At 31.5% G+C, this 15,754-nt stretch overlaps 1 protein-coding gene across 2 annotated transcripts in view; it reads left to right on the top strand.

Moving 5' to 3' along the window:
* The window catches only part of Hpd (4-hydroxyphenylpyruvate dioxygenase), a 74,269-nt gene that overhangs the window by 54,954 nt on the left and 3,561 nt on the right, over positions 1-15,754 (top strand). For both annotated transcript variants that reach the window (XM_081771529.1, XM_081771530.1), the window contains 5 exons: positions 5,243-5,346; positions 8,142-8,219; positions 12,198-12,312; positions 14,038-14,157; positions 15,250-15,372. In XM_081771529.1, the coding sequence (XP_081627655.1) occupies positions 5,243-5,346; positions 8,142-8,219; positions 12,198-12,312; positions 14,038-14,157; positions 15,250-15,372 (540 nt within the window). The remainder of the gene's footprint in view (positions 1-5,242; positions 5,347-8,141; positions 8,220-12,197; positions 12,313-14,037; positions 14,158-15,249; positions 15,373-15,754) is intronic.

The raw sequence follows: 15,754 nt of genomic DNA, 5'->3' as shown, positions 1-15,754 counted from the left end.
ACATCTAAAAATTAAGAGGTTTAATTTAAAGAAATTAGAGAAGAATCAGGCTAGAGGGGAATAGATTGAAGTGTCGAATAGATTATCGGTTGAGAGCACTAGTGTTGAGGATACTTGGGTTCAAATTAGAAATAGCAGTAAAATTTCAGCAAGAGAAAAAATGGGGCACGTGGAAATACGTAGGAACAAACCATGGTTCGACCAGGAATGCATTAAACTAGTGGAGAAGGGAAAACAGGCGAAACTGCGTTGGGTACAAAATTCGAACGATATAACCACAGAAAATTTCGTTCACATCAGATAGGAAACTTCCAAAATGTATATATAGGACAAAGAAACGCGATTTTTTGAAAGCTAAAATTAATGAAGTTGAAGATAATAGTAAAAGAAAATCGGGACATGTATAATTGCGTCATCGAATTTAAGAAAGGGTATCAACCTAGCGAGTATAATTTAAAGAGAGATGTCAGAACAATTCTCTCTTATACAGATGGTATCTTGAACAGATGGAAACATTTCTTTGACGATGTGTTTAACACGCAGCCAAAAAGTAATGTTCGTGGGGGAAGGGAAATGCACACAGCAGAACCATCCTATAAAGAAATTAAAGAAACACAAAACTCCTGGTATAGATGAAATTCCGGCTAAGTTAATTTTAGCTGGAGCGGAAAAGTTTCGAACAAAATATACAAACTCATTCTCCTTATCTGCAACACGGAAGAATTGCCACAAGAGTGGAAACAATAAATCATTGTTCTATTTCATGAGAAAGGTGACAAAACAGATTGTATCGAGACATTTATCTTTTGTCAATATCCTATAAAATCCTTTCAAACATTCTGATAATAAGATTGACCACATACGTAGATAAAATTATTGCAGATTATCAGTGTGAATTTAAAAGAAATCAATCAACCATCGATGAAATATCTACCATTTGACAAATACTCGAAAGGAAATGGGAATACAATACCCCGGCACATCAATTGTGTTGCCCGTTTCCAAAACGTCTCTTGTCCATTTTACAAACCTTTCGCGAAATATTTTTCTTTGTTATTATCTGAATTAGTATATCTGAGAATGAGTAAAGCTCTAAAATAAATACCTGAACCATTAAATGGGATAAATCAGCTTAAATTAGGTATTAACAAAGCAAAAATCATTTTAAAAAATGCATTCAAGAAAAGTGAACAAGAAACGTTGTGTAATTGGATGACTCAATTATATGTTGATTTTAGAAACGCTTATGAATCTTTTAGGAAAGAAATATTGTACAAAATTCTTATAGAATTTGCAATATCGAAAAAGCTAGTTAGAGTAATTAAGATATGTTTAAATGAATCCCAAAGTAAAGTTCGAGTAGGAAAATTCTTGTCCACGAGCTTCTACGTCAAGAATGGCATGAGACAAGGAGATGCGTTTTGTCATTATTATTCAACTTTACTCTGGAACGTGCTATACGAAAAATCAAAGATAGCAACCAGGACCACTTGATTCTTCACCAGATTATGGCGTATGGTGATGATGTGAATCTAATAGATGATAGGAGAACAATAGAAAGAAATGCAGAGGCCTTATTAAACGCTTGCGGGTTTAGAAGTAAATGCAGAAAAAACTAAATACATGGAAGTTCGCTGGGGTCGTAATACTGCAAAGTATCAAATAGTACGTCAAAGTAACAAAGTATCAAATAGTACTTTCGATGAAGTGGATACTTTCAAGTATCTAGGATCAAAATCATATCCACGTCGATTAAATGTTGACTGAAAACAGGGAATTCGATTTATTATTCAGTTCAAAATCTTTTGTTCTCGCGAATTCTGTCGAGGAATTCGAAGCTTAAATTATATAAAACGATAATCATGTCTGCTGTTCTGTATGGTTGCGAAACATGGTCACTTACTTTAAGGAAAGAATGCAAACTGAAAGTATTTGAGAATAAAATCCTGAGACGAATATTTGGATTCAAAAGGAACGGGAATGGGCAATGGTGGAATGGGAGGAATTGCATAATTTATACCCTTTACCAAACATTGTTAGAGTCATCAAATCTAGGAGGCTCAAGGGAGCAGGTCATGTAGAGAGAATGAAAGAAAGTAGCAACTTTCGAAGTTTTTATTAGGATTCCAATAGGAAAACGTCCATGAGTAAGGCCTAGGCCCAGATGGGAGGACAATATTAAGATGAATCTCGCTAAAATAGTAATATAAAGTAGAAACTGGATCCAGTTGGGTAAGGCTAGAAGTCATTATAGAGGAGGCTTTATGAACGCGGCATTGAATTTCCGGGTTCCACAGACCATAGAGTTAGTTAGTTCTTTTACGAAAAAGAAAAAAAAAACTTTTGTTAAGTATTACGAAAATTCCGAAGGAGCCTTCTTTGTGAACTTCGATGGAGGTAAAGAATATGTTTAATGTTTTTATTTAAAATTCAAAATATAGTTTGGCTACTATATAATGTTTGAAATTATAGTAATTACTTAATTTCTTAATGAATGAAAGTTCTGAATTTAAGATTGTTTATTATTAACATATTAAAAGTACACTAACATACGTTCACACGCACACAGACACACAGACACACACACACACACACATATATATATATATATATATATATATATATATATAGTGATGTGAATTTTCCAGAAAATTTTCCGATTCATAGAAACCTACTCCACTTATTTCTACATCGTTGTTTAACAGCAAAATTTATTGGTGATAAATATTGTCTGTAAAAAGTTTCATGAAGTAAAGATCTAACGATTCTTCATTTCTGCAAAAATGTTTAAAAAATTTCATTGTGTTCTTCCCTAAGAATTCACCTTTGATCTCACAAAATCATATGTCGTCAGTTTAATATGGGTAAGACGAAGTTTTCTCATATCTTTACTACTTTTCTGGATTTACATACTTCCAACATATATAAATAAGTATAGATAATATAAAGTACCTACTGTAAATTTTTGACTACCCAAAGTTTCAGTTTAAGTAACTCATGAAAACAAATATTGAACATTTTCTGGAAATTAGCATTTATTTATTTATTCATATATTCATTCAGAAGAGAAAGTGATTCCTATTCCATCTTGCCCGTCCTAGGTTGGCAGTTATACAGAGGTCTCATTTTTACAGAATATCAAACTGTTATAATCAAGTAACAACCGATATGGACATTTTTTCGAGCTACCCGATGTTTGATAGAGCGAGTTTTGACGGAATAACATTACTTTTACACTCTTTTTTGACACTGTTCTATGTTGTTGTTATTGTAGTCTTGTTTTTTCTTTCTTTTGTTAATATTTCCCTATATATAATGGCAAAGTTATGCTGTATTTGGGAATTTGTTCAATAAATAAATAAATAAATAAATAAGTAAAAGTAACTAATAAGCAATTTGACTTGTGTATGTCTTCCAATAAAATAATTTCAAAAACGTAAAAAGCTGCGTTCTAAAAACAATTAGTAATTTAATTTTAATTTACAAAATAAAAATAATATATTTCTTTTTTATTATATATGTACTTGTTCTATAAAATAGTTATTATTTCTAATATATGTTTTATACATAATAATGATAGTTTTGCAATACAAAATATCTGCTTTAAAATATTGATTATACACAACTCCAATATTGAATTTATAATTTACGAGTGTTAAACATAATAAAATCAAAGCATTTCTTCTTATTTTCTGTTACAAAAATAATCTTCATAAGGAACTTTAGTTATTTCATCACATAGGCAGGCTTATATGTGAAGAAATAGTGAAATTTTCTGTTTTCGAAATAATTAATAAATTCACAAAGGTTTCTTTTCGCTTTCTTGTTACATTTTAACAATGGGATGGGATAGTTGTATTCAACGAACTCGATATATGTTCCCTGCACTTTACACACATGCAGAGTGAGAGAGAGAGAAACACGATGTAAATTTTTACTTGCCAACTCGAAATATTAGAAAATTGTCCGGTTCCCAAAAGCTAATTGGAAAATTATAATTATTTGCTGTCTAAATTTCCTCTACAGAAATTCAATTTTATAGTTCAATGTGCGTTTAAATATAGTGTAAACTTTTGCACCTAACATCACTATACATAATATTCAAAACTGTCGGAAAGTTGTGGAGTTTTTCCACTTATTACATCATAATGAAAATTTTCTGATCCATGTAAATTTCTTTCACTTGTCTTTATAGAGCAATAAAACTTTCCGATTCACAAAAAGTTGTTTTACTTCTTGCTTCCAAACGAAAATTTTCCGACTCAATTTGTTTTTCCAATTCTTCCATACACGACAGAAAATTTTTCGGTTCATGGAACATTTTTCACTTGTTTCTACATAGTACTGGAAATTATCTGAGCCATGAACATTTTCAGATTCTTTAAACGATCTTTCACTTTTTAACATTTCTGTACATGAATTCAATCAGTTTTATGGTTAATGAGCAATTGTTACTTAATTACTGATATTTATTTAGAGCAGAAAATTTTCCACTTTACGATGGAATAAAGGAAAATCACTCGTGGTTATCAGTTTTTGAAAAAGACAAAATTCGTTTTGTTAAATTTTGATATCTCAAGCTCCTTACTCTACAAGATCGAAAATGATATTATTACCCTTGTTTACCTTCATTTTTAATATTCCCGTGCAAACAGCAGCTTGCGTGTACTAGCGTGTCTCTTCATTCCTTTCATTTTTCAAACAACTTGTTTTTGGACTTTTGCACAGCTAGATTGTGCATTTTGCCCACTGTGCGCCTCGTCGTTTGCTCTTTTCCAACACATTTTCTTTCTTGCTCGTCTGGCGCCCCCTTGCTATCAGCGCCCGGGGTAACCGCCCCGCTCGCACCCCTCTTATCTACGGCTCTGCGTGTCAATACAAGGATTTGGATTTCAGTCCCCCGTTTGGTAAATATTTACAATTTTTATAGCATGTAAAAATTACATTTATTTTCTAATATTCTGAACTGCTTACGTTATACGATATGTTATACGTGTTTTAATATCTATAGATTTTTATATTTATTTTCTCTCTTTCCTTGCTTTCGATTATTCTACATTTATACAGTTTTTGTATCTTTAATTTTATTTGCATATTTTATGATATGAGGAAATTGATGTAAACTATCATTAAATACAGTGTTTTTTCTACTGAGGATAGATTGAAATGTAAGAGGCGCTTCTAATAAATTTTGATTTTAAAAAGGCCCAGAAGTTTCATATTCTGTTAATTTCTTCTACAGTATGGCGACACAACACACACATTTGTGGATCGCAGCAGTTACAACGGTCTTTTTCTTCCTGGTTACAAGAAACCATTGCATGATGATATCTTGGCAGACAAACTGTAAGTAGACCTATTCATCTTTCAAGATTGGGTATTACTTCATTTTATTACCGATACTGTTAGGACTGTAATTTTTCGTATCGAAGTAGTTGTTAATTAAAACCAAATACAACTAAATTGCGCCAGCTAGTGTTTGATAAGCTTCTACTTTGGCAATGTATTCATATAATGATTTTTTTTAATCTAAAGATTTTTATGAATGATAGAAACAATAATAACTTCACTTTGCTTAATTCGAAAACTTTGATACATGTTAATTTCATTGTAGTAGTAAAACTTTAAGTGTCCTGAAGATAAATATTACAAAATAATTCTACCATATACCAATGCATGTATACCTTATTCCAAAAAGATTGAGTTCATTGATTATGGCTATTTTAAGCTAAAAATTTTCTAAGTCCAACCTCAGATATCTTCGGAAACTGTAAACCAAAGATCCCTGGTTCAAGCCCCAACCCAACCTTCACAATGGGAAAATTTGTGCATATGTGTGATAAGACACGTTGAAATTTATTTAAGTGTAGAAAAAAGTAACATTCATTGAAATACACATTGATACAGTATTTCGAAACTTTGTATACATATGAGTACATGCTGGTATTTTCATACGTGAAAGAACATTTTCAATGAAACCAAAGACAGTGAACATAGTTCTCACATCCATAGTAGAATAAAAAAGACAAAGGAAAAAAACAGCATTTCAAACGAATATGAGTGTCAAACTAAAAATTCTGTTATATTTCTTCTGAAAGGACTCAGCAGAAGCGTTCATGTTATCTCACTAGTAAACCACGGGACTTCCAATCGTAAGAACGTGAATTCGATTATCGTTTGGGTCAAACTATATAGGCTATTTCTGATCATTATATATCACACCTCCTATTCTTCCTAGATTTACTAGGACTTTTACCCTCACTAATGGCTGAACTTGGGCTTTAGGAGCATGGGAATAGTCACCAATCAGCACATGAACTCTAAAAGCAACGGATTCGACACTAATATCAATCGTTTCCGATAATCTTATATGTATTCCCTTCCCTCTCCCTAAGTATGTTGGATAGTTTTATCCTGACAGTACTCTTTTCCAGACTGTAACTAATATATGTGGGAAGTTTGGTTAAAATTGCTCCAGGTGATCCCGATTTATATGGAACACACACACATATATACATACATACATTTTATATATATATAAATACAGAGAAAAAAAAAACAGAAAAAGCGACCAAAGCTTTACAATTTTCATATACAAAAGCATTTTAGAGTATTGAACTTAAAGCCTATGGAAAGAAGTTCTGTTGTGCCTTCCGTACTAAAGTACAATTTAGTAATTTAAAGAGACTTGTGGAGATTGTTAACTTTCTGTGGTCATGGTTTTGGGGATAGAGAGTTTTCTGTCTGGAACCACGATCCGATTTTGGATATTATCTCTTTATACTCGCATATTCTCTTTACGCCTCTCATTATATTTCAAGAACATAAATCCCATGTTATAATGAGAATATTGAGAAATAACCTCCGTATGACAAATAGTTGCAAATACACAGCACACACTTATTTATTGCTATTATACGATTTCCTTAACTTGTATTTAACATTCACATATAATATACCGATGTTCTGTCAACACCCACCACATCTCAGATGCAGGGGCGGATCCAGGACGGACTTCTGGGGGGATTGTAATACTGCTACTTAGAGCTACTTTTAAGAGCTGCAAAATGTGGGATGGGTTTTATTTATATATAAAATGACAAAGTTCTCTCTTCTGGGGGGGAGCGATTGCCCCGATCACCCCCTGGATTACTTATGTTCTGAAATGATTACATGAATATATACACAACTGATTTATTTTAATGTAATTATTTTATATAAATATTCATGCATTGAGGAATATCTCCAAAATGTTTGATCCAAACGGGAATTGAACTCACGATCTAATGATTAGAAGTCTCGTGATTTACCACTGAGCTAATATGAACACTCCTGCCGAGCTTCTTTTGAACAAATATAATTGAATGTTCAAGACAGTGAACTGAATTCATTGCAAATGCCGTTGTTTTATTCTTCTTTTGTCTTTTTAATCTACTGTGGATGCGAAAACTATGTTCATTGTCTTTCCTTTCATTGATAATGTGTTTTTACGTATAGAAAAGTAACTAACAAAACCAGCATGTGCTCACATGTATACATAGTTTCGAAATACTGTATCACTAAGTACTTCAATGAATGTTACTTTTTTCCTACAGTTAATAACATTTCAACATGTCTTAATACATTTAAAAGAAGAAAAGACAGAACTGCACATTTTTTTCCGATTACGAAGGTTGGCTTGTGGCTCGAACCTGGCATATTTGGTTTACTGTTTCCGAAGATACCCGAAGTTGGACTTACAAAACTTTCACCTCGAAACAGCCATAATCAATGCGATCATTCTTTTTAGAATAGGGCGTACATAAGAGTACGCAATTAGAACTCTCACTTTCAAGATATTTTGACAGGTATATCCGCTTAAATATCTGCTAAACCGAAAATATTCCTAATATTTGTGGATTTCGCTTTATATTTTCAATATCCCTTGGAGTAAATATATATATAAAATGAGTTATGTAGGCAAAGTACATTTTTGTTTATTTTCCGTTTACAGATTCGTATTTTCTAAATATATATCACAATATATCTTTATGTTCCTTTTGATATTGTACCAAAAATAAATATAAAATGTACACTAGAGTGCAATGTGACATTTTTATAATAAGTGCAAGAATATTTATTTTTATAAAACATCTTTTCAGTCCACCTGGAAAGCTTGATTTCATTGATCATGTAGTTGGGAATCAAGACGATTTTGGAATGGAACCAGTAGCCAAATGGTAAGCACGTATGCTATACAGTATATGTATATGAAGTGTTCCACAATCCGTAGAAAGAACGAAATAACATCGGACCATATATATATATATATATATATATATATATATATATATATATATATATATATATATATATATATATAGGGTGTCTCAAAAATCCCCTGACATAGGGTAACTTATTATCAGAATTCCTACAAAATGTAAGAGGGGAAACCGTCTCCAAATATATTTTCAACCTAATGTAAAGGATTTCTTTCTTTTTTTTTTTTTTTTAATCGGACGAGCCGTTTGAGCTGTACACTCTTTATGTGCCCAATGTTAAATGAAAATGCAGCGTTGCCATTTTCCTGGACCTACAACATAAGTGAATGAAGTTACTGTCTTACGCTAACGTGTAGATTGCCATCCCCCATTTCAAATATGCCCCCATTCACTTTATATTGTAGATCCAGGTAAATAGCAACGCAGTTTCATTTAACATTGGACGCATACGGAGTGTACAGCCCAAACGACTTGTCCGATTTAAAAAAAAAATCCTTTCTTTAGATTGAAAACATCATATTTGGAAACGGTTTCCCTCGTACATTTTGTTGTAACTCTGATAATAACAGAGTTACCCTATGTCAAGAGACTTCTGAGACACCCTATATATATAAAGCTTATTTGTGATAAATAGCGCTCGTGAACAAATGTAATGCATGTTTTATGAAAATCGTTGACTTTCCCTATAGAAAACATCGTTTAAATATAAAGGGAAGATAATTTCACTTAGCACTGCAAATTTTTCTGCAAACTGGTTTTAAGGAAGGGCGGGAGAACAAGCCTTTGTTAAATTCACTCTTACTACCCTAAATGCCTCATATCCATTCATAATGAAACGCATAATAACTAGTTTCCCGATTGCAGTAAACAGTTGTATTCATTGGTTTAGTAAATCTTTATTATAAATACACACGGCACTAACATAACATTTAAACTCAGATTAACCTTTAACAGGTTTATTCCGTATATTTTCCCTAATTCGTGTTATAAAAAGCAACTGGTAATTATTTTCTAGTGAAAATTTTACTAACAAGTAAACCTTACGTTTGGGTGAATCGAGTTGCTGACTGAGACACATATGAGAAAGTAGTACTAAATGTGGTCAGTATTTCAGTGAAGTTATAGGTGCGAAGCTCCAGGGGTTTAGGAGATACAGCTACAGAGCATCACATGGAAGTACAGAATAGTCTTCATACAGTTGGAGGTAAAAGCTCTGTAAGACTTCTTGTAACGACAAAAGGTGAATAACAAATATATGGGTACATATTAGGACTAGGGGGAAATCATATAGTAAGGTTATACCTGACGGCGGCCATCTTGAAATCCGCCATTTTGAATTAAGGTTAAGTTTTTGAAATAGGAGTAGGGTCATGTGATACATGATTTAAGGTGCAAATTTAATCAGAAGAACAATGGTGACGTTAATTTTGATTTACGCGCAATTGGTAAAAAGTTACAGGGAAATTAAATATTGTTGCAGCATATGTATTAGTCCTTTACCCCACCTTGTAAATTTTGTGTTAATGATAATAATTAAATAAAAAGCAGGTGGATAAATATTAGGTCTATGGTAAGAGTTGCCTTGATGGCGGCCATCTTCAAATCCGCCATTTTGAATGAGACAAAAGTTTTAAACAAAACGCATAAGAGTGACACCTTATTAATGGCAATTTTTATCATAATTCCAACGGTATAACTTTTTTTGCTTTATCATTAACCAGCACAAAATTAAATGGATCGCTCCTTACGACTACTGCTTTGACGGAAATGTTAACGACAAATGTGTCAAGTGTAACTCGATTGCCTTTGTCAGGTGTGCTCACTGTGAGCAGAGCATTTGTGCAAGTCATGCACTCTTTTCTGAACTACATATTGATTGTACTAATTGAGGATTTTTCTGGAAGCAAGACCCAAGTTCAATTATGACTCAATTCCACTTTGGTCATTTTTCTTTAAATTAGCAACTTGTTTATGCGATAACAAATGCTGGTTAATGGTAAAGCAACAATTGTTATATCGTTGGATTTATGGTAAAATTTGCTATTAATAAGGTGTCAATGTTATGCATTTTGTTTAAAACTTTTGTCTGATTCAAAATGGCGGATTTGAAGATGGCCGCCATCAAGGCAACTCTTACCATAGACCTAATATTTATCCACCTGCTTTTTATTTAATTATTATCATTAACACAAAATTTACAAGGTGGGGTAAAGGACTAATACATATGCTGCAACAATATTTAATTTCCCTGTAACTTTTTACCAATTGCGCGTAAATCAAAATTAACGTCACCATTGTTCTTCTGATTAAATTTGCGCCTTAAATCATGTATCACATGACCCTATTCCTATTTTAAAAACTTAACCTTAATTCAAAATGGCGGATTTCAAGATGGCCGCTGTCAGGTATACTCTTACTATATGACTTCCCCCTAGTCTTAATATGTACCCATATATTTTTTATTCACCTTTTATCGTTACAAGAGGTCCTACAGAGCTTTTACCTCCAACTGTATGAAGACTATTCTGTACTTCCATGTGATATTCTGGTAGCTATATCTCCTAAACCCCTGGAGCTTCGCACCTATAACTTCACTGAAATACTGACCACCATTAGTACTACTTTCTCATATGTGTCTCAGTCAGCAACTCGATTCACCCAAACGTAAGGTTTACTTGTAAGACCAATTCCCAAGATGAACAATTCCCAAAATGCAAACCAAAGATCTGCATATGAAAAATGTTCAACATGCGCCCTAAAGAAGTCAAGAGTTTTCCGTCATGCTTAGTTTGGGCAAGATCAGTTGAGTTCTGTAAATCGCATATGATGATGTTATCAGACGTACTTGCTTCCCGGTTACAGTCTCGGAATTTGCAAATCTGTTACAGTTGTTTCAATGTATTATCTTATTAATATAAAGGCAACGTCCCCAGATTCACTGAAAAAAAAATCTGGTAACCTTAACGTACGGTATGTTTTGTCCTTATGATGGATTTCTTCAAAGAAAAAATTAAATGGAAGACGAAGAAACAAAAATACGAATGCTAAGAACTCAAAAAAGATTTTGGATATACAAATAAAAACCATGTATTTTCATGCTTATACAAGATCTGATTATTGACCAAGTTTTAATACTAATAAGTATTTATTACTTCATTTATAGAATATCTGAAATTGTCAGACCTCAGAGAATGTTAAGATCTGACAGATAACCTTAGTTGCGTTTTAGGAGATAATACTGTTTTTAGTGACCCTGAGCGACTGAATTAGTTAACATTCTCCGAGATTATTAGTTTTATCTGTTCTATTTGATTATTTCTACTAACTCTTGTTATTACTAGTTCTTGTTATTTAGTATTATTTAGTTTTTTCAGGACCTATTATTTAGTGTTATAACTTTTATCTTCATTCTACAGTTGTTCAAGGCTTTTTCTCCGTTTTTATAAACCAATCTTTTGTTAATTGCTTACGTTTTGGAAGTTTTTCTATGGGCGATAATAGTAGGTCATTGTCTTTTGGTTACTGAGAAAAATAGCATCGTCACTCACCTCTCGATTAAACCAAATCGATCAATTTATTTACATTATGAAATAAACAAAGACCGCATTTTAAACATAATGCAATTACAGTTTTAGAAAAAGATACAATTAAAAAGAAAAATTAGGAACAAAAAATTACAAATCAAAGATAACGATTTAGAAAGCAAACTAATTGATTGAAAAAAATAGAGTTTGACATGTTGTTACTTAATTTGCAAGTATTTACATTTCCACGCTTGAAGAACTTCTAAATATATATATATATATATATATATATATATATACAATAATTAATATTTAGTGAGTTTTCAGAACATGAATTACTTCCTTATAAAAATTAAACTTAAAAGTGTTCTATGATTGATATTAAACAATAATTACGCTTATGTTTTGATAGGTATGAGAAAATGCTAATGTTTCACAGATTCTGGTCTGTGGATGACAAACAACTTCATACACAGTATTCCGCTCTAAGGTCAATCGTAATGGCGAACTGGGAGGAAACCATTAAGGTACGTATACTTTTTCTTTTCAAAGCTTTCCTATAAGTACTAATATAATTTATAAAATATAATTTTGTGGAAGTATATTTATCTCGAGATATCCATCATTTAAGTAGTTAGTCTTGTATAAATCTATTGTTAATACATTTTCGAATTTTTTCTTTACATTTGAATACAAAATTGAGAGAGTCAATATTACCAATCGAAATAGAGGGAATGACCAATTATTAACACTTAACTTTCATATTATAATTGCTCTGCTAAGATTTAAAAAAAAAAAAAAAAAAATGTTCTTAAAGTCGTTTCAACATTGCAGGACTTAATTCATGTTTCAATTCTCTCATTAAATTAGATATAACAAGTCATTTTCTTTTGACAATACTGTGCATCATCATAATTTCACTGAAGATCTTCCCACAATCTTAGTAAAACCCGGTCTGATGCATTCCATTAAGAAGGATAATTTCGATTACTGAGTAACAGAATAACAACGTATATCCATCTTTGCTACTTTACAGGAGATGAGAATCACTTACCAAAAGTTTTGTTGTTGTTGTTTGTTTATTTATTAAGTCAAAGTTACAATTTTCTGAATATCTTTATAAATAGGTATTCAAACAAATTTTGTATTTACCTGAAAATTTAAGGGAAAGATTGGTGATGTTTTCCATCTGCTGTAAAGTGTCAAAAGTGGAGATACATCACTTTGTTACTAAGCCATTGATTCTATAAAATAAGAATTTAATGAAATAATCAAAGAAAATGGAAAAGCATAATTGATTGCCTATCCTTGGATGTTAAATGTATTCTAATAAACCAGAACCATGTGTATCAATTAAATTCTTAATATTATTTACTATTACATATTGATTCCTATAGTTACATATATAGGATTAATTTCTTCGTGAAATTATTGACTTATCAAATATATACCGTAGTTAAATTGTTCTCGTTCTGGACATTTTACAATATAGTATGAGAAAAAATATGAAGATAAAAATATAATTTTTTGTACACTTACTTGGTGTGAATATTTATTGTTAAAAGGTTATTTTGGAATGAGGACCAGAATTTTGAAACACTGGAAATATTTTCAGGATTTTTTAAAAAACAATATTAACTTGTGGATTGTTAGGCTGAATCGTTTCTTCACAATTTTGAGTTATCTTTACGTCAAATCTGCTGCAATTCGGTTCACTTGTTACTTATTGGATTTTAAAGCGGAATCTACAGTTTTCTTCAATAGACATTATTATGCTCTATTGAATATGACTGAACGTGTAGTATTAGTTTTTAGCCTAAAAACTAGCTATTCCAGTTGTATATTTACGAAAATACGAAAGTATTAATTGTTTCGTAAGCATCAAAATAATAATTGGAGATATAAAATGAGATTTATGTTCACCCTCTTTTAATCTAATTTGAATTTTAAAAATTAAAACAATTTTTACAAAAAACATAATTTTTAACCAATAATAATAATAACTTTGCTTCCTCTAAGGACAAACACACACACATTTAACGATATTTTAACGATAATTTGTGATCTTACAATGAATTTAAATATTACTACTAATACATTTCTACTAAATGTAGTGATAACAGTAATGTTAGTAAATATCTGGATTGGCGTTGGTTTTAAAAATAATAAGCTGACATATGTTAAATAGGAATTCCTATTAAATTGTATTAGAAACTGAAAGATGGTTATTATATATTATTATTTGTTTTTAGATGCCCATCAATGAGCCTGCAGAAGGTAAGAAGAAAAGTCAAATAAAGGAATATGTGGAATACTACGGTGGAGCTGGTGTTCAACACATTGCACTAAATACGAAAGATATAATTGGATCTGTAAGTAAATTTTTATATCTACATACAACATGACTGACTCGAATTCTTCCTTGCATTAATTTGTGCCTTGCAACTTAGTAAGAATTAAATTCAATTCAATTTCATACATATCATTTGAAAGGTTTGGCTTATTCATAGTCATGAAATGCAAATGGATGCGTGGATTTTCTTAGCTGCATTAACCTAAACAATATAATTACATTTGATCTGGATTTATTTTATAGGAACAATCTTAAAATGCATGAAATGACTGAAAATTGTCTTTGATTAACTTGTCACAAGAAAAGAAAAAAAAAACTTTTTCAATATATTTTTTATTCTTTTACTTGGGATTTCTTCATACTTCGTTATTAAAATACACACTATCTATCCTCATTTTATTGTCTTAACAAACCAATATATATTGCCAGTAATATAGTTCAGATTGATCGAGGGCCTGGTACGTTAACCACAGTATTTCATGTCACGCCTCCCCCATCCCATTACTAAACCTTGGCTAAACGAACCAATGTGTGTTGAAAATAAAATAGTTTAGAATGATCGAGCCCCTGGTGTGATGACCACAGTATTTTATGTCACAGATCTCCCCTTTTACGAAATCCTAGCTACGTGCCTGAAGAGTTGCTCTAGCACGATTGATTCAAGCCCTAATCGTGGTTTGGAGCCCATGCTAATAGGTGGTTCCGTCCTACATCACCTCTGGGTTGCACATAGAAATAAAATTCAATAAATCATTAGATAAATTTTAACATTTTGTTTTAATAATGTTTTCTTTCCAGCTTGCATGTTGCTATTATCTTCCAAATTTTATTTCATTTTTGTTTTACAGTTATTCTGTAAAAGAATCAAGCGTCGCAAATGTTGAAACATGATATATTTACACTATTTAAAAATCTGTTTCTACAAATTGCTTTTTATGACACAGAAAATTTAAACACTCTGCCATTAAGTGAAGTGATATGTTGATGTAATTATTTTAATGGAAAATATCCTGTTATTTCTGATATTGTTTTAAATGTTATACTTTTTGTAGTCATACGTAAGTGTAACGAATGATATGATCATATTTATCAATACAAGTAATACTTCCAGATCCGAAATTTGAGAGCCAGAGGGATGGAATTTTTATCAGTTCCAAATACTTACTACGACACTCTTCGTGAAAGACTGAAAAACTCAAAAGTAAACATCAAAGAAGACATAGATGTGTTACAAGTAAGTATATAAATATAAAAATATTTAGTAAAAAACTTATTTAAACGAATAACAACATATTGGAATTCATAAATAAATTACAAAATTTATCATTGCGATTTCAGCAGGCAAGTAGAAAAGATAAAGAGAGTTATGGATTAGTTATTTAGCTTGCCGTATGGAAAGAGTAAACAAGGGATCAGTTGAAGAACAACATTGTTTCCGGGTTGATCTAAGAAACTCCAATATCATGTACAAGAATAAATTGCAATTGACGAGTAGAACATAGGTCCGCGTTTGACTTAAACAGCGCCCTGAACACACTGTGAGCAACTTATTTTATTTTAATTCTACATAAATAAAAGCACGAGATCACTAAGTAAGTCTATTATAAAGATTGTCT

Source organism: Thermobia domestica, chromosome 9, assembly GCF_964235325.1.
Source record: "Thermobia domestica chromosome 9, izTheDome1.hap1.1, whole genome shotgun sequence".
Classification (NCBI taxonomy): Eukaryota; Metazoa; Arthropoda; class Insecta; order Zygentoma; family Lepismatidae; genus Thermobia; species Thermobia domestica.
The sequence above is the reverse complement of the archived record's forward strand: the minus strand, read 5'-3'. Positions and strand labels throughout refer to the sequence as shown.